The sequence below is a fragment of the Gallinula chloropus genome (assembly GCF_964237585.1).
Source record: "Gallinula chloropus genome assembly, chromosome: 2".
Lineage (NCBI taxonomy): Eukaryota > Metazoa > Chordata > Aves > Gruiformes > Rallidae > Gallinula > Gallinula chloropus.
In genome coordinates this window covers 140928797-140948346 of record NC_140086.1, presented here as the reverse complement: position 1 = coordinate 140948346, position 19550 = coordinate 140928797, and the positions used below count along the sequence as shown (strand labels likewise).

The 19550-nt window shown below is 42.9% G+C and overlaps 1 protein-coding gene across 1 annotated transcript; it reads left to right on the top strand.

Annotated features, from left to right (window-relative positions):
* Positions 1-3034: 3034 nt before the first annotated feature.
* LOC311205645 (glycylpeptide N-tetradecanoyltransferase 2) lies at positions 3035-19461 on the top strand. Its single transcript, XM_084280117.1, has 5 exons — positions 3035-3274; positions 11141-11276; positions 16324-16468; positions 19106-19224; positions 19324-19461. The coding sequence occupies exons 1-5, from the start codon at positions 3165-3167 to the stop codon at positions 19417-19419; spliced, it is 606 nt and encodes a 201-aa protein (XP_084136243.1). The 5' UTR covers positions 3035-3164; the 3' UTR covers positions 19420-19461.
* Positions 19462-19550: the final 89 nt, after the last annotated feature.

Below are 19550 nucleotides of genomic sequence, written 5' to 3'. Positions count from 1 at the left end.
TGACCTGCGTTGGAACAAGCCTCTGCCAGTAACTTGCAGCCCGTGGAGAGAGACACAGACACAGTGATGAACAAGAGAGAGATCCACACCACAGCAGGTTTGCTGGGGGGGGGGGAACACTTGTGACTGTGGAGGACCAGGCTGGAGCAGTCTGGGCCTGAGACACTGAGAGACATTTGATGAGTTTATGACTGGACCCCACAGAAGTGACCCACACTGACTGAAATCCCCATTCCCCCAGTCCCTGCCCATCTCTGTGCCCCAGTGGCAGGGAAGAAGGGAACAAAATCATGACCAAAGTGAAGTCTGCTGAAATGGAAGGGGTGGGGGAAGGTGCTGTAAGATCTGGTCGCACTTCTCATTATCCGACTCCAGTTTCACTGTGTGTGCAGTGTAGTGTAATAACTTAGTTTTCTTTCCCATGTTTTGCCCATGACAGTAATTGTGGAATGATCTCTCCCTGTCCTTACCTCGACTCTTGAGCCTCTCAATATATATTTTCTCTCTTGTCCAGCTGAAAAGAGGAGTGATAGAGCAACTTTGGTCGGCATCTGGCCTCTAGCCAGGGTCAAACCACCACAGGTACCCAACCTCTATCAAATGGTTCAGCTGTTGAACAGCGTCTGTAGAGTGATTTTAAGCACTCTGGTAATCTGTCTGGGAACTTCAGACATGCAAAGCAACATCAGAAATCCTCAGCGCAAGACAGAAGCATGTCTCTGGCTTCTGGTCAACTTCTCTACTTGTATAAACAAAAGTCACATACTCATGAAACAGCACAACTCAGTGTTATCACTTGGCCTTGTAATGGTTGTATCTGGAGTAGAATCTCAGTTGGGCCTCTCAGGAGATAAACTGTAATGTCCATGAGGATATTCCTCATGCATAGTATGAAGTCTAGAATAGCAGCTGTTCTGCAGCTATACTGATCCTCCTTCCAGGGCAACCATCTAGCAGGAGAGAGCAAGTGGAAGCTTGCTGCAAGAGATTCATACTGCCTTTTTTATCGTCACTGAGAACTGCTAAAAGAGTCAAGATCCAGGCTGCTTATACTCTATTTGTCTCAACGAAGTGAGGAAGTTGCAAAAGGACAGAAGATGGTTAAACCCACATTTTCTCCAACACAGTGATTCAATAGAGCCATTCAGTCATTAACATACTGTTCTTCACTTTCTCCTACACATTATTATGAGGAGAAAAAAATCATCAGTAATCACTGGATTAACTTCTCTCCAGGCTCTGGGGAAGCTGTTCACAATTGGCTTTTGTTATTGAAAACTATTGGGTATTGTGCCTTTGTTTTGAGATTTCCTTTCTTTCCTATACATTACAAGTGACTGAAGGTTTACTTCTAAAGGTCATTTCAAACTGTGGTAACATGGTAAGCACATTTCCCCTCTGAACTATAGCGATGACACTGGGAGCTCATACTTGGCCAAGTGTTAATTACTGACTCCATTAGTTTTGCAATAGTTGAGGCTAGGCCACTTGTCTAGGATTATTTTCTCTCTCCCTTCACTCCTTTATGGAAGATCAACACCACCTTAACTATCTAACCACATTCAGGAATGACTGCTGTTTTTACAAATACATGTGCTATGTATTATTTTATTTGGAATGTGCTAGCTGAGGATTGATTGATGTAGTACCCTTGAATTTTCCAGTCACTGCAGCTAGTATGTTAAAGTGATCAACGCAGGCATTGAAGGTTTGAATGTAGTCACGAGACATTGGAGTGTACCATGATAGATCACACAGCTGATCACCCATACTCCACTACCCATTCAGACTTGTCTTTCCCTCTGTTCTTTCACACCAAAGGAGGACATGCTTCCACGAGTCTACCTGTGACAGGAAACAAATATTCAGTAATTATTTGATAGCATGAGGGCAGCACTCTGTAGGATACAAATGACTACTTGGTTAGACGAAGAGAAGCTGGGAGGTAGCTTAGGAGATGTACAGCTAACAAGGTGACCTGAGCCTTGCATTTATTATCATTGTCTCTCTTAGACTTTTCAAGAACCTTATTCATTTGAATTACAAGTTCATGTGACAACTCACATGTTGTAAAGGACCAAGTAGAGCAGGGCAGAGAGTGGCCCAGGGCTTCTGCTAAATACACAAAGGTTGGAGTTTGGCTGCAAGGGCACAGCGGGAGGGACATGTAGGTATCTTCCGCTTGGCCAGGGAGATCTTTTACTTGATGTGTCACCTGAGAAAAACCTTACACCACCTTAAACAAAAATAGGAAAAAGTAATCTAAATCACTACCTTAAATCAAAATGGGAGGAAGCAACATCTTCCTCACATGAAATGATTTTCAAGAGAGCAATAGGGATAAGGAAAAATTAAAACGGATGCATTCTATTCTTACGTTTTAATGTGATGTTTGGCAGCACTGCCAAATGAAGCACTCAGAAATTCTGAATCTCATCCAGAAACCTTGATATGAGCCTGGAAATCAAGGGAGTTCAAATAATTAATACAAGTTTCTCTTTATTTGTTTTCCTGGGGTCAAATCGTTACCATTTAACTCCATTTTTTCTTGCAGAAACACAAAAGGCTTCAGGGAAAACATCAAACGCTGCAAAAGCCGGCGGCCGCGGCAGCGCCTGGCAGCGGCAGCTTTGGCGTCCAAGTATTCATGGTGCGAGCAGAAAACACGGGCAGCCGCCAAAACGCGCTCCGCCGCTGCTGAGGCCCGGCAGCTGCCGTCCCGCCGATCAGCCCCTCGCCTGCCCGCAGACCCCGGCCCCACGGCGCACGGTCAACTCCTGCCCGGGCAGGGCGGTCGCGGCGGGGCCTGCGGTTCGGGCCTCCCCCAGAGGCGGGGGGCTGCACCCCGGCTGCGGGGACCTACGGCCCAGGGAAGGTAGGGGCGCTGGGTAGATGTCGGCTACGAGATCAAGCGGCTGCCGGTCGCGGGCGCGGTACCGCCCAAGTGCGAGGGGCAAGGCACCGAGCCCCGCAGCACAGCCCCACAGCCCGGCCCCGCCCCGGTACCCCGTGGGGTAGCGAGGAGCGCCCCAGCGGCCTCCACCTCCCCCACTAGCACGGGGGAGGACAGCAGCTAGAGGGAGCTCCTCCGGTCTGCATCTGCCCGTGCGCCCCGGTTCCTTTCATAGGCTCCCCCGCCCCCTCCCCTCCCTCCTTCCCCCGTGATGGCGGAGGACAGCGAGTCTGCGGCCAGCCAGCAGAGCCTGGAGCTGGATGACCAGGACACCTGCGGCATAGACGGCGACAATGAGGAGGAGGCCGAGCACACCAAGGGGTAGGGGCGCGCAGCGGGTCGGGCGGCCGAGTACAGCTCGGGGTCCGGCCCCCGTGTCTGCCACTGTCGCGGCGGCGACACTGGAGGTGCCGCCGCGGCCGCTGTCCGGGACAGGCCGGACCGGGCCGGGGTGCCCGTGCTGCCCGAACCGGGCCCCGCGGCGGGACAGGCAGCGGAGCAGGGTGGGGTGCGAGGTGCGCGCCTGTCAGCCGGCGGGCGGCCTGCATGGTATGGCGCGGCCTGGCCCGGCGCTCCTCCGCGGCGCCTGCGCGTGTGTCTCCCGCGGCTGAGGGGGCCCCGCCGGCGGCACCCCGCATCCTCCTCGCGGGCTGCCTTCCGCCGCAGCTGGCGGCATACGGGCCTGGGAGGACCCTGCCGCTCCGCTGTGCTCGCTGCTCGGCTCCCTTTGCCCCTCCGAGGGTGACCTCCGCCGAAGGGAGTGGTGGGGGGGCCGGTTCCCTGGCCTGAAGTGAGCGGGGCAGCGGGGATGGCTTCTCCGCTGGGCACCGGCCTTAAAAATGAGAACCGCGGCCGCCCCCCGCCTAGGGAGGGTAAATCTCGTTTTGTTGTCTGTTCTCTCAGCGATGTTTCAATATCTGAGGGCTTTCTTGGGCTTTGTTTCCGCGAGCCCCGCCATCCCCCTCAGTTTGGAACCCTCCCCCGTAGTAGGTCACAGCGCTCTGGGGAACTGCCCCCGTGCCCCCTTACTTGTTGGGTTGGTCCAACTTGAGCCGCTCCCTCGGGTCAGCTCTCCGTCCGGCCCTCTCGTACGGGGTCCCGCCTCACACCCCTATCCCTTCCCACACCCCCTCCCCGGCCTGGGGTCCTGTGCAGGCATCGCCTGTGTCCATCTGTGTTGCAGGCACTCCTCAATGCCCTAAATGAGGTGCTGCCTCTAAATCCACGTACTTTGGAGAATAAAGCGCATGTTTTACCAAGGCATTACCCGGAGCAAATGCCTCTGTTCTGGTTGTAGTTCCTTCTCCCCTAATCTTAAAGCTTCCCATGCTGTGGATCAGGTGCTGTCTCTGGGTGCTTGGGGAGCTGAGGGGAGAGGCAGCCAGCATAAACCCGGCCCCTTGCACCCAGCCGGTGTTTGGCTGCTCTGTCACGGCACAAGGTGCAAAGGGTTTGGCTTACTCTGCAGCTGGGGGCTTCTAGGGCAGGGAAGTGGGAGGAACGTGTTTTAAAATTTACTTTGTTTAAATTTGCATTTTGGGGGAGTTAGAAACCATGGTCGCGGAGAAAGCGCTTTGTTGTCACAACTAGGAGTGGCTGGAGTAACTTAAAATAGAAATAGGTTAATCTGTACACCACTGCACAAGTATGTTCCTCATGAATTTCTGAATCATCTGGCTGAAAGCATTTCTGTAGGTGATTGATGTTTGAGGATGTACACTGTTTGTTGTGTCCTGCCCATAGGATTTGCTTGGCAACAAGCAGCTCTGCCTCTTACTGAGTGTGGCGAGAGAAATCTGAGATACTTAGGTGACTGACTTGTCCAAGAGGCAGGAAAGGGCAAAACTCTGATGCTTGCTGCTCTGTCAGTGAGTTCATGGCATGCATGCTGAAACAGTTGTGTGAAAAATAATAATACAAATCTGGGATATTGAAAAGGGACAAAATAATGTTTAATTATCCTGGGGGGTTTGTTACATTTGTTTGCATAAAGAGGCCACAGTTGATGATTCCCAAATACATGCAAGTAACAGCACTAAGAGCAGCGACTGATTATTTATTGCTTTTTGTAGGAGCCAACCTGACATGCCAGATGGGGTTGGTTGATAGCTGGGCGATGCCTGTCTGTAATTTATTTGTACCATATTCCTACTCCAGTTTGTGTGCTTAACCTAGAGGTAGCTGCCCTCTGCAGTGTAGCCAGTCTTGTGGCTACGCGCTCGGGCCGCTCTTGACAGCGAGGGCAACAGCAGTGTGTAAGAGGCAGCCAGGGAACAAAGAATTGCTCTGCTCTAACTTGGGTCTCACTGAGCTCTGAGTGACAGCTGCTGTGGCTGTGGGCTGTACACTGTTCTCCCCCAAAACTTGTTTTTGTGAATATCCCAGAAGTATTTTATTGAATATTTCAATATGCAGTTTGCTTTTTTCTTTGAATAAGAAAATTAATGTTTCCAAGAAATATGAAGTTTTAAAAAATTAGAGGCAGATCATTCCAGTTGAAAAATCCTCTGTCAGTCTTCTATGATGCTTCTGATGCATGAAGTCTAATACTGACTTTTGAATTACTTTATTCTCCTGTAATCTTTGAGAATCTGGTTTGCTACTGTTTGTCTGCAGGCTGAAGTGTTTAAACAAATTCTATCAAATGAAAAGAAAAATCACACATTATAGCAAGCACAGAGATCTAATCTTGATCTGGGAGATTAACCTACGGTAATAGGCACCTAATTATTCCCTCTTTTCTCACTGTCATAGTACGTTAATTTTTGAGGTAGCTTTAAAGTTTGCTTTGAGTTTTTAGATTAGGTTTTATATACCTAGGCAATTTATGAGCAGCCTTACTACTTGAGACTGATTGTGTCAACTGACCTGATAAATTCTGAATGGTCTCTGTTGCTGCCGATCAGTATATAATCTCATGCTATTTTTCCCTCACTTTTTTAGAAAGAGGTAGAGTCTGACACATAACACCATACTGTATCAGGATTGCTTTGTAAATGAAGTTACTTTCAAGCTGTTTCTTGACATTTGAAAATAGGTCCTTAAAATACTGACCACAAAAGCCCATGTGGTTTGTATGTATATGACTTTGATTTTTTTTTTTTAAATTTGCTTTTTTTGTGAGCTTGAGCACTGAATGACTGCAGCAGAAAATACCATTTTATAGCTCTCAACTGTGCAAATGTCTTTGTTCTCTGTTTCTGCTCCTGTTTTTTGGATGCAGGATTATGTATGTTGTGTGACTCATTGCTGTTCTCTTATTCTATGTCTGCAGCTTGCTCCTGCTAGATGCATTATGCTGTGCTTGTTCATAGTGTTGTTTACAAAATAGCTTTGTGTGTGTGTGTAGAAAAAGTATTTATTGCACCTGAATCCACCCCGCTGAGTCTGGCTTTGTAAGCTCTCACAGTTCATTCTAAATAGCTCCTTATGCTCAATGGCAGAAAGGCTTTGGGCACCCAACGTTTAGTAAACAGGAGGAGACAGTATGGCCTTTAAACAACTCCCCCCAACCCTCACAGTTTATTTTCTTTGAAAGTTTTAGTAGCATACCCCTTTTATTATTGTTAAATGGTGGCTTTATAACCAGCACTACTTTTAAATTAAAAAATAAAATATGTTTTTAAGGTACTGGAGGCAGTGCTCAGTTGTAGCAGGGGAGATTTACATCTTGGAGTACAGCCTTCCGGACTTGAAGGGGGAGGCAGGGGAAACGCGCCGAGCTTTGAGGGATGTCTGGTGGGTTAGGTTTGAAGGCACTGCTACTAAGTTTTCATGCTTAAAAAACTTGCATTTCTAAGTACTGAAATGTATGCAAATGAAATCATTAGAGAGGAGATGGTTAGTAATGGTAGTTTGTTAGTAAGCAGAATGTGAAGGACACAAGCCCTTGTCAGGACTTTCTTATTCTTTGAGGTGGTGGTAGTCTAATACAGCGGCTAAGCTGCCATTTTCTTTATGAACCAAGGAGGACCCTAGTACAAATAATAATACTTTGAAAAGTTTGGGAGTCTTGCCTATATGCATAAGATGTCATCTTTGTGATCAAAAGGATATATACTAAGTCTTCAGTAGCTTTATAACCTCACTTACTCAGAGGAGAAAATGCTGTGAAGGTAAAACTTCCACACGGGACTAGGCCTTGGCAGCTTAAAAACAAACATCTGAAGTACACATTTGTTTTTAAATTTGAGAAATTGCTAACTTAAAGTTACCATTCCATGTAATTTAAACCACATGTTGATATTACAAAAAGCTGTTCCTGCTAAAGCAAAATTTAGTGTCCAAAAAGACAATTGAAATAACACTGACAGATATTCAGTGGGAAAGATAAGCTCCAATCAAAACCAAGAGAGCCAGAACAGTTTGACCACCTGAGTAGGGTAACTCCAATGCTCCTCCTGATTCTTCCATCTCAGATTTTGTGGTTTTGATCAGAGCTCCACAAAGTAGGTTTCTCTGTCTTTGCCACACTTCTCCCCAAATGCAATAAGTATCCCAATTTTTCAGTTAAAAAAATAAGAACAACACATGCAGGGAGAAGCAGGAGTCTTTTTAGTCTTTTTCGCATTTATGCAAAACACCAGATGTGTGTACATAAGTGGAAAGGTATGTGGGTGGGATCACGGGCTTGCATTTTAACTTGCAGACAAAATCATGAAAAAGTGGGCCTGAGTGACTGTCTAGAGTCATACCCACAGCCCCTTTCTGTGGATAGGTTAATCTTTTTGGGGCAGAATGAGGTTTTTTGACTTTTCTTTTGCTCCAGCTAAATTTTGATTTCTAAGTCACTTTTGTGCTGGCCTCACTTTTTTCTCCTTTATCAGACTGACAAAGGTGCCGTTGCGGATGCAGTTAAAAATATCTTAGACCGTGTCCACACTTAGGCACACCTCGGCCTCAGTGCTTAGTCTTGCCCTTCTGTCAGCAAATTGTTCCTGGTATCTGTGTCTTTACTAGACTGACACAGAATCTTCCCCAAATCTAACAGATATTTTTCTTTGCCTGACCAGCTGTGGTCTGTGTGGTGGGCTGGGCTGGGGCAGATGTGCTGATGTGATGCATGAAAACGTTAGGTTTCCTGACAGCTTGACGAGCATCACCCAGAGTCGCATATCCTTTTCCTGCTTCCCGTGTGGGACCTGCACTCTTGAGTTGTGTTGCTTCAGTGTAGCATGGCAGCTCAGCAAAAGAGGTTGCGTGCTTAAATGCCAGCTTTCATAGCAGTGGGAAGCTTCACAAACCTCTAAGGGTGAGACACATTTTGTGGTGTCATCATACAGGTGTATCTGACCAGACAAAGGAGAACACAGATCTATGTCAGCATATGAGAACGTTTAATTAAGAGGAAAGCTTTCAATAGGAGACTTTGCTTTTCATCTTATTACCTTTGCATATCCTTTGTGCTGTCATGTCCTGCCTGTACCATTACAAGTTGAGCAACAAAGTTCCTCCCTTCCCAGTTTCAGAGCCTTTCGGCTCTTCTTAAGGAGCATGAGAAGGCCAAAAAAATCCTGAGATGTTTTGGGTTTGCTTTTGCCCTAATTTTTTTGGTATCTCTGGTTGTAACTTGCGTTCGACAAACCTGTTTACTCAGTAGAAGTTTCTGCCTGCGGTCTCCTACCAAGTTTCTGGGTTACAGGCATGCCGAAAGAGTTGAAGGACAAGTAGATCTTTCTTTAAATCCTCATTTTACATTCTGTGGGCTGTAACAGTAAAAAAAGACTGACCTAAGCAGGAGACTGCATGTAAATACCTACTCTGAATGTTCCCAGGATAACCTGTCCAGTGAAGATACCAGTATTTATTTTGCTAGAGACAGTGTGAAAGCTCTGAACCTGAAGGTCATAAACTGAGGACTGGGATTTCAGAAGACTTAAAAAAAAAAAAAAAAAAAAAGTTTTAAATGCCATGTATTTTTTGCAGTAATTTAGGCTTATTTTACCTCTTTCCCAGCTAAAAAATACACATTTCTGTACGAAAAAGACCTTGAGCTATCAAAGAACAAACTGAGATTATGCTGGTAAAAGTACAGTTTAACTGGGGATAACATTAGTAAAACTTGGCAAAGCTGCTTTTTCTCCATAGCTGCCAAACTTTTTTTTTTTTGAGTACAGTCGTTCATTATTTCACCCAACTAAATAAAACATTAACCCCCAGGTAATCCCAGGGAGCAGCATCTCCCTGTGGTGTAACCAGGGTGGCTCCTGCTGAATGGCAAGCGGACAGGCGAGCCGCACCAGTGCGACTCGGGCTCCGTGCCTGGGCAGGGGTGTCCTTTCCAGAGCCGTGTTTGCTGCAGCTCCTAGCAGACCTATGTTCAATACCAAAGCCCTTGGGAGTCAGCTGAAGGACACGGTGGCATCATTTGTTTGCTGTCTGTGAGATATCAGAGGAAAAGGAGAAAGTTTGTGGACAGTCCAAGACAGTAGAAGAGTATCTCCTTAGGTGAATCTTAGCAAAGGTGAAACTGCTTTCCCCCAGTATTTTCATCTCTGTTTTGCCAGAGAGAGTGAAGTCCTCGGTCTTGTGTGTGTTTGTTTTTTTACTATCTTGTATTTATAACCTCTTGCCAGGCCTCCGGTGTATGTTTAAATTCTGTACAGAGTATCAGCTTGATATAGAGGCCTTCAAATAGATTTAAATTTGATTATTTTAAACTGAGAGCGTAGAATTTCTTAACAGAATCATCTCGGTGATCAGGCAGTATCTTCATTCTGCAACAGAAAATTTTCTCACTGCCTCTCTTACACAACACTATCTTTTGTTTCTGTGGACTTCTAGTAAGTACCACAGGTTCTCTTCTCTGTCCTGTGTGTTTAGTCTGCTACACTATTGTCCCTTGAGTAACTCCTTGGTCTGATCCCAGAGGGTGCTGCATTTATAAATCTCTGCCCTTTTTCTGTGAGCATAACTTACCCCAATATTAAGGTATTCTCAGGGCTGATCTTTCACTACAGGCTGTTCTAGAGAACAATAATGATCTCACAAAAATAAATCTTTGTTTAGTGGCACATTTGATTAATTGCAGGCTTTTGGCCTCCCAAATGGACATTTGGGTGTTTTCTTGCCGATTTAAGCTCTGAGGAGGGATAGATGCTAAGGCTGGGCATTGTAATCTTGAAAGTGAGCGTGTTACAATGAATAGCATAGCCCTTGCAAACATGTTCATCTTAATAACTTCAGTTGTGTTCTTCTGAGTTCTCTTTCTTTTGGCTTGCCAGTATGATATCTGATTTTTCCCTCCAGAATTAAGAAGTTGCTTGTGGCATTGAATTTTTTTTCTTCAGTGGAGAACACTCAAGTCCCCTAAGTCCCAGTATCTGTCTTGAGCTCTGTGTATGGTTTTGCTGGGAAATTACCTCTTGAAGAGGATTCAGTGTTAACTGACTCATTGCCTACTTATTTGCCTTCCATCTGAGAGCTGCCAACACCTCCCACACTTTGCAAATTGTAATCTAATCTTGATTCTATATCTTGATTATTTGTCAAATTAGAATATCTTTAAAGAAGAAAGGAGTTATATTATCAGTAGTCAAAATATGTCAGAACTTCAAGTGTGATGTATACTTTGTTGGTTTTGGGTTGGTTTTTTTTTTCAATTAAAGTTGACCCCTCTGTACTTACTGTTTTAAAGCACAAATATTTGGTTAGTTTTGTGTTGTTTCTTACTGAGATTTTAGAAATGCTTTCACCCCTACTTAAGTTAGAAACAAAATTCTCTGAAAACAGAATGTTTTTGTTGGATTCTTCTCAAATTCAGATATGGCTGATGGCATAGCATGCAGGGAGACAAAAATACTGGGCCACTAATAGTTACTGACTTTCCAAGGAGGTTACTTTTTACAGTTCCTGCACTTCCCTGAGTTCCTCCAAACTCTTCAATTTGGTTGTTTCATGTGGAGTAATATCACTGGCTCTTACACAGTGTCACAGCTTGACATTAGAGTGTCGAAATGCCTGATTGTGCTGGGGTCTGAGTATAAAGCAAACGGGAAAGCACTTGCAGGAAGCTTTTCATCAGTGCTCTCAGTTCCCCCCTTCCTTTCTCTTACTTTTTCTTCACATTTAAACTGCTGTTAGATTTTTTTTTTATTATTAAAATGCTGGTTTTTCCATGTTTAACTTCTAATTTTAAGCATGGTGGTATTGATTTTTCTCATTGCACATTCTCTGAATCTCTGGCAGAAGTCCTGGAGGGGATCTGGGAGCGAAGAAGAAGAAAAAGAAGCAGAAGAGAAAAAAGGAAAAACCAAATTCTGGAGGCACAAAATCAGATTCTGCGTCTGACTCCCAGGAGATTAAAATTCAACAGCCTTCAAAAGTGAGAACCTGGTTCTGTTTTAATTTGTGCTTGCTTTCTAATTTAATTTTGTATGTTTTTTATAAAAGTGAATTGGTAGTTCTGCCTTAATGCATCAGAATTAAGGCGATGGCTTGTGCCCTGAATAGAGACAGAAGCAAGGTAAGACCTGGTGTTTGCAGACTGTGAACTTAGCTGAGGAGTCATTGTCGTCTCTACAGTGGTGTACTTAGAGAAAAGCAGAGGAGGAGGTGTTTTGCCTTTCTTTTCCAGCAGTTGGAACTGAGGCTAGTGACAGCTTTGTCGCAGGGAAAATACGAAGCAGTAATGCTTTTAAATAGGTTTTCTGTTTGATGATTTGCCTTTAGTTTACCCACCATCTAGCTTGGCTTAGTGCAGTTTCAGTACCTTGTTCAGCTGTCTGATGGTGAGCACCAGCAGTAGGAGGGAAGGTGTACATGCTGTGCTAAACAGAGTCTCATTGGGGGAAACAAGCAGGATGGCATCTTAGATCCAATGTGGTATTCTCTAACAGGGAGGTACAGATACAGGCTGCAGGAACTTTTTTCCATCTGAAAGGCCTCTACTGTAAATAAGAATGCAAAATTATGTGAAGGGGATGTGCAATCTTTGTGGGCTTTGTGATAAAATAACATTGTCTATGTGCTTTTGATGACCTTATTCTGAATGAATAGCGAGTAATATGATGTGGTGACTTTTTAATATACAGCTTTTATCTCGAGAAACCTGAGCCTGGGAACTGAAATTTGTAATGTGATAAGGAAATTTGTGAACCTGTGAGCATGTTGAAGTAGTTATTTGCTTTATCAGGTTTATGTGGAGAAAGTTAAACTGTTGTACGAATAGTACTATTCACTCCCTAAGATTTGTCAAGTACATTGGGGCTACCAACTAGTTTTAGGGGAAAAACTTGTGTTCTGGCTAATTAACATATTGATACATTTTGTGTTGTTCCTTTAGATCTTTTATAAATGTCACTTCTGTTTGTATGGGCACATTTGGCACAGGGGACACTTTAAAATATGTAGATAATTCTTAAGTACTTTCTGATCTCACCACATGCTTCAATACTGTGTTTCTTACAGCACATGGCATGAATTGCTAATACTAGAAGGCTGTTTGCAGGAGATAACCAAGTAACCTCAAATTCTTTAACCGTTGGAGTGAGGTCATTTTTAATGTTAACATAAAGACATAGCTCATTGCTTCAGTATCCTGGGAGTTCCTTGGTTCCCTGCTGACCAGACTTACTGTTTCATATATTGCCTTTAATTGCATTAAAAGGAAGTTGCTTCACTTTTTTTGTTTGTTTTCATACGCAAGATTTTCATCCTCAGCACCTTGTGGGTCTTACACACCATTTCTCTGGCATGATGAGTTTTGCAAGTGTAGGAGCCTTGTTCTAAGTTGTGTACTTAGAGTGACACTCTTCATGATTATTTTACTGTCACAAGAAGTTTAACCACTTTGTTAGCAATTCTATGATAAGTTTTTATTGACATAACAGAAAACCTCTTATTTAAGTCTGTCTCTCAATCTTTAGGCAGCTGAACCATTCTGCTATTCTGATATGGCTTCCACTTTAATTGCAAATGCATCCATCAGTGTTGGCTGAGGTTGGGGTTTGGGGTTTTTTTTTCCCTCCTCTGCTGCATTCCAGGTGTACAGACTGATAAGTAGATGTGTTTCCCTGTCCTGAACAATCTTCCTGTTAGATTTTCTTGACAGCATCTTAGGCTGTTCATCTGGATAACTGTGGGGAAGTGTATTTATTTTCTCTCAAGTGATTTTTGCATTCCTTGTGTTATGGGAAATATTACAGAAAAAATTTTTTAGCTTTTGCTTGCTCTTGCTTGAAGAGGGGTTTAAAAATACTTTGGAGGAAAGTGAGTCAGTGGTCAGTGGGGCTTCTGAGAAAATGATCTTGAAAAAAGATTTTGAGGTCAGGTGAGTTTGTAAACAGGTGTACCAGCCTGGCGATGAGAGAACCAGAACAATATCATTGACTCCTCCCTGTCTTGTGATATTGAACTTTTTGAACACTGGCATGAGTGTAACCACAGCAATAACTGCTTTTTAGCATTCTGTTAGCATTAGCTATGCTTATGACTGCCCATCTCTCCCCATTACAGGTCCAAATTATGTAGGTTGTCCACACTGACAAGTGAAGCTTGCCAGATCTGTGATATCATCAGTCATCATTGTAGTCACCAGTGGCCTATACTACATAGTCACAGCATAATTTAAATTGGAAGGGACATCTTTTGACCAACATCCTGCTTTAGAGCAGACTAGATCAGGCTCTTCAGGCCTAGGTCAGGTCTCCAAGGATGACAGCTCCAAGCTCTGTGGGCAACCCGTTCCAGTGTTTGACTACACTTGTGGTTAAAAATATAGTAATTCCTTTTATCTGAATGGATTTTGATGGTTTGCAACTTGTATCCATTGGCTTTTGTCCTGTACTTGTGATCTTCTGAAAAGGCTTGGCAAAGTTTTCATTACATCAACCCATTAGGCAGCAGTAAGATTTCTCCTGCTCCTTTCTCTTCTTAAAGCAGAACAAACCAAGGTCTCTTGTTTTCTGCTTGCATGTCGTGCTTCAGCTCCCTAGTCATCTTACTGGCCCCTTCACTTGCTCCACTGTGTCAGTGTTTTCCTTGTAATGAGGGAACCCAAAGCCATGAGGTGTGATCTCAGGAGTGCTGGATAAAGGGAATGATTTGCTGGCCAGTCTTACTGGTACAACCCAGTATGCAGCTGTCCTTGCAGCTATCAGCCCACCAGGACATCCAAGTTCTTCCTGCTTCCTAGACGGTCCATGCTGGCCTCTGCCATTGCGTGGATGCAGGACTTTGTTTACCTTTGTCAAACTTCGTGAAGTTTCTGTTTCCAGCCAGTCAAAGTAGCTTTTAATAGCAGCTCTGTAGTCCATTGTGCCTAACTAGATATCTATGAACTTGCAGAGAAAGCAGTCTTTGTCACATGCAGATCATTAATACAGTGTTGACCCCTGAGTTCTCAAAATCCTCCCCCTTGCCGCCCTAAAGATGGGTGTGACGTTTCCCTTTTCCCCCATCATAAGAACCTCCACCAACTGCTGTAACTGTTCAAAACTGTGATAGAATCTAGTTGCAGGAATATCAGCCAGCTCCCTCAATACCCTCAGATGCATTTGGCCTGATTTCACGTGGGGATATTTATCCTGCTAAGCAGTCCCTAGGAACAAGTTTCAGGAATAAGTTTCACTTTCTCTCCTGCTGTGATTAATGGGAGTCACAGACTGCTGCGAGACTCTGGGACATCAAAGATCTGGTCACCAAAACTGAGGCAAAAAAGATGTGTTGCATACCTCAGCCCTGTTGCACAACAGTGCCTTCTGGTGCTGCGAGGAGATAGTTCCCCTCAACTGATATTAAACAAAATCACTCTTCTTTCTAATTCATGCCAAGTTCTGTGTAGGTTTTTCTTGCTTTCCAATAAAGGAGGGTTGAAAGTGAACTACTTAGCCAGGCTGATTTTTGGAACATTTTGAAAGGAAAGGTTATTCTTCCTGATGTCACTTGCCATGTCGTATTTAGTACTAGAACATGAGTTTTTTACTTTACATAAGCTAGTAAGATCTTATTAGAACCTGTTATCTTGTTTTAAAATTTATTTTCTGTTTCTTCTTAATGTAAAAAAACCCCAACTTTAAATGATATAGTGTAATTTATTTTCTATGTTTAATATCTGTGTATGATTTCATAATGTACTTGCTGAGCTTATATAGTGGCATTAGAAGCATTTATATCAGGCCAACATGCAATAGATAAATTGTGTTTTAGGTGAGAAAAGTGACTTAGGTCACTTCATTCAGATCTAGAAAGAGAGTAGGGTTTTTGTGCTGCACTAGTTTGTGTATTCTCCTCTGGAGATATTCAAAACCCACCCAGACACAAACGTGTGCAACCTGCTCTAGGTGATCCTGCTTTTTCCAGGGGGATTGGACTAGATGATCTTTGGAGGTCCCTTCCAACCTCTTACCATCCTGTGATAATTAATGGTGTTTTTTTCAACACATGAATCCTAGAAAGTAAGTAAAATACAAAAATAGTGACCCAGTGGTACTCAGTAAAAAAACACCTGGCTTGAAATCTCTATGCAGAATTGCTTAAAATTTTCCAGTGCATTTGAGACTAATGTATTTACTGCATTGCAGTCTGGGAAAACCTGAGCATAAGCGTGCTGTTGGTATGCCTCAGAACAGGACTTACCACTTGGGAGTTATCAAAACAAATAAATAGATTAAAAAAGGAAGAAAAATCCCTTTAGATATAGAAGTTTGTTACTATTATTCCTTTGTACTTTCCTATGCAGGTGGAATTCATTTTCCAGTTACACTTACTCAGAGTGATCAAAATTGAGAGGTTAAGAGCTCAGTTTAGAAATGCTTGGCCTGCGGTTTTATGCTTTTGAAATCACTTTTCTATAAAGATTTTTCAGCCTGTAAGAGGAAAGTTGGTGCATCAAAAGTTGATGGAAATTCTGCTTCTATCAATTAAAATCATCTTTAGTTGTTTGCATTAGTGGCAATCCTACATATGATAGAGTGCACAGTGGACCTGAAACACTGAGCCATAGTGAATTTAAATATTATTTCCTATTGTATGTGTAAAACTTCAGATATCTCTGAGCCAATGGTATCTTTAGATTGTTAGGTATCTAAGCTGATCTGCTTTTTCCTGTTTTGGTTTATTGTAAGGAATAGAAGGCGGCTGTTATTATGATATTGGTATCCTGCCTTAATGCTGCACCATTTGTTAAAAACACTAAAGTTTCATTGTTAAATGTGTTTTGCTGCTCAAAAGCTATTAAGTATTTTGTGAAGTTGCTTGTCTGTTGCCCACCTAACTTTACCATCCTGCTTCCAGAGGTTGTACCTACACTAACTCTGCTGAGAAGAGTACACAAAGGGGTATGCAACAGCAAAATAAAGGAAGCTGTCTGTAAACTTGTTCAAAGTAAATGTACTCAGTAAGCTTGCTTTTCCATTTGTCTCTGTGTGCAGAATCCAGCCATTCCAATGCAGAAGCTTCAGGACATCCAGAGAGCGATGGAGCTGCTCTCTGCGTGCCAAGGCCCAGCAAAGAATATTGATGAGGCTACCAAACGTAAATACCAGTTTTGGGATACGCAACCTGTACCAAAACTTAGTAAGTGTAACTGCACCTGGGCACAGATCTGTCTTACTGACCACTAAAAGAATGTGTGCCAGCTGTGTGTGGCATGTTCTCTAAAGCGGGTGTGAAGTTGGACTCTGCGCAGTACAGATCTTTAATCCTCTGTGTAGTTTGTGTGGAATTCTTCATGTTCTCTAGGCAAGTGCTTGCTCACCCCCCTCCCCAAATGTTACGCAACAAAATATGGTGTAAATAAATCTCATTCTGATGTACTCTATGAAAGTGGGAAATGCTATTGAAATAGCATTCCTTTTATATTTTAGGTCTCAACTTTTGAACAACAGAATGTAGAAGTCTTTTCCACTTCAGGGAAAATAAGAACTCTTAAGTGGTGACAAAGAGTAAACTTTAGTTTTATTTATTTCCCTTATTTTTTTTCAATAGCTAGAATTGCTGTTGCAGAGATGATGACTCTCTGGCTGTAGGCTACACTGTTTCTATGCAGCTTTATGTGGATATTGGCTCTTCTCTCAGGCATGAACACTTGTACTGCTGCGTGTTCACCTGCTTCCTCCACAATGTACACTACCTTAAAGACATGCTTTCTCACAGTCTGTTGTTCTCTGTTCTCAGCACCAAGTGAGATGGTGAGATGACCTCTCCTTGCCTTTAATTTTGTAAGGAATGTGGCAGGTTATTTTTATATATTGATCTGATCCCTGATAACACAGTAGCTAAATCTTAGTCACTGTTGTAGAAGATAGTTGCTGATTCTTGCCTTTTCTGAATTGCTTTCTGAACCTTCTTCTTCCCCCTTCTTTATCTTCAAGTTAAGCAGCTGTAGCTCTTTAGTGCCAACGAAAGTTGGGGACCGCACAAGTAAAGCACTCAGTGCAAAAGCTGTCATTGGTCTGTTCTGCAGGTTTCTTTCCATGGCATTGGGAGACTAGTATAGAATAAGCAGAAATAAAGTAGAGTCTAAAGCACAGGAGCACTCTGCTCACTCGCTCTCCACAGGGTGGCATTTAAGGCTATTCCATTTCTATAGTTTAATCTACAGTGATCTCCTTTCTCCCTGACTTCCTTGCATAGAGAAGTCCAGAGTGAGTCCATGTATGTAATATGGATTGAACTGACCCGTCCTGGCTCTCTTCTCCAGACAAACTCTATCCAAATATCTCTGTAAACTAATGGTAGTAATTGTCACAGCAATCCTGCCTAGGTGGTACAGGAAGAGCCTAGCTGAAATAAGTTGCTGTGTAAATCAAATACTCTGGCCATAATGAAGCTTTTTCAGAATTAGTTCAGGTGTCCATGCAGCAGTTCCAGGAGTTCAGTTTCCATTAGACAATGTATCTTACAGCAATTTTATAGACATGACAACCTGTCACTTGCCAGCCTAAAAGGACCAAAGGGGCTCTAAAAATGACTTTTTTAGTGTTGCTCAGTAGAAATATATTTTGTTGAATTTGGCTGGCAGAAGTTTTTTCAACAGTGTTTATGAATTGCTTCTTGGTCCTGCTGATTTTTCATGTATTTGCTGAATAAACATTTTGGGAATTCTTTACTATTTGATATGCTGGATAAGTTTAAGTAAAAAAAAAAATTCATTGAGTCAAGAAATAGCTGTTGGGATTTTTGGACTAAATTAAGTTTAGAATCCTTCTGCCTACTAGTGAAGGTTGTTAGTAGGTCCAGGTCCTTAAGTTAAGCCACATCTCCCATGTAGTGGCAGTGACAGTTAGACTGTTAAGCCTCTTCTCCCAAGTAAAAAGAGATAGGATGAATGGAAACAGCCTCAGGCTGTGCCAGGGAAGGTTTAGATTGGATGCTAGGAAAAATTTCTGAAAGTGTTATCAGTCATTGGACCAGGCTGCCTGGGGAAGTGGTTGAGTGGTCATCCCTCAAGTATTTAAAAGATGTGTAGATGCAGTACCTGGGGATGTGGTTTAATGGTGGACTTGGCACTGCTAGGTTAATGTTTGGACTTAAAGGTCTTAAAGGTCTTTTCTAACCTAATTGTTTATGTAATTCAGTGATTTGGCAGGTGCTGCTCTGTAGAGGAGGAGCAGCTTCTGTTTATAGATATGTACCAAGGGACTGGAGTCGTACAGTAAATGAGGAAAAGAAAGCATCCTTTTATTTAGGAATTCAGGAACAAGTTTCACAACTCACCAGCATCTCTTAAGTGCCCTGGCTTTGCCATGCCACTGCTTCTGAGTAATCCTGCTGAGTTCAGGTCTGTTCAAGCCAGTGGTAATCAGGATCTGAGCCATAGCTTGTTAGCTGTGAGTACAACATGTTTCTTATGACGAGACTGTGGATCTTGTGGCTGGCTAAATGCTGTGCATGTACTGGTAAATTGCTGTCCTCTGTTACAAAATACTGTGCATCAGTTGAGGTGGAGAAATGTTGTGCATATATATAGATATTCTGATGGGTTAGTCATTAGTCTGAATGCAATCTCTGAGAAGCAGAAGCAGTATAAGGTAATAATGCTATTTTTTTCAACATTTTTTAAAAGCTTCTTGTTCCTATCACATAATTATGAGAAAATACATGATGTGAGTTAAATGCAGTTTTGAGAACTATCAGGAAGGCTAGCAATGTAATTGTTCTCTCTTTTTTTTTTTTTTTGTCTTCTTTTTTCCCCTCCTCCTCCCCCAAAAGATGAAGTTATAACTTCACACGGTGCAATTGAACCAGATAAAGACAATGTCCGCCTAGAGCCATATTCTTTGCCACAAGGTTTTATGTGGGACACATTGGATCTTAGCAATGCTGAAGTTGTAAGTGAACCAGTTTTTATATGTATCTACAATCATTTAACTTAATTCTGATTTCTGTGTGTGGATAAATATTTGGATTTTTTTGGTGTGTGTTTTCAGTTGAAGGAGTTGTACACATTGTTGAATGAGAACTACGTAGAAGATGATGATAATATGTTTAGGTTTGATTATTCACCTGAATTCCTTCTGTGGTGAGTAGTAAGTTCCACATTCTGCTCTGGAGTGCAAAGAAGGATGTTTTTATTACATCTTCTTAGGCAGTAATTTGTAATTATTTCTGTCATCAATTCCAGGGCACTGCGTCCTCCAGGCTGGTTACCCCAGTG

Coding starts and splice junctions, on each gene's coding strand:
- LOC311205645 (XM_084280117.1), top strand. CDS start 3,165: ATGGCGGAGGACAGCGAGTCTGCGGCCAGCCAGCAGAGCCTGGAGCTG. Junction 11,277..16,323: donor AAATTCAACAGCCTTCAAAA/GTGAGAACCTGG, acceptor CTCTGTGTGCAG/AATCCAGCCATTCCAATGCA. Junction 19,225..19,323: donor ATCTTAGCAATGCTGAAGTT/GTAAGTGAACCA, acceptor GTGTGTTTTCAG/TTGAAGGAGTTGTACACATT.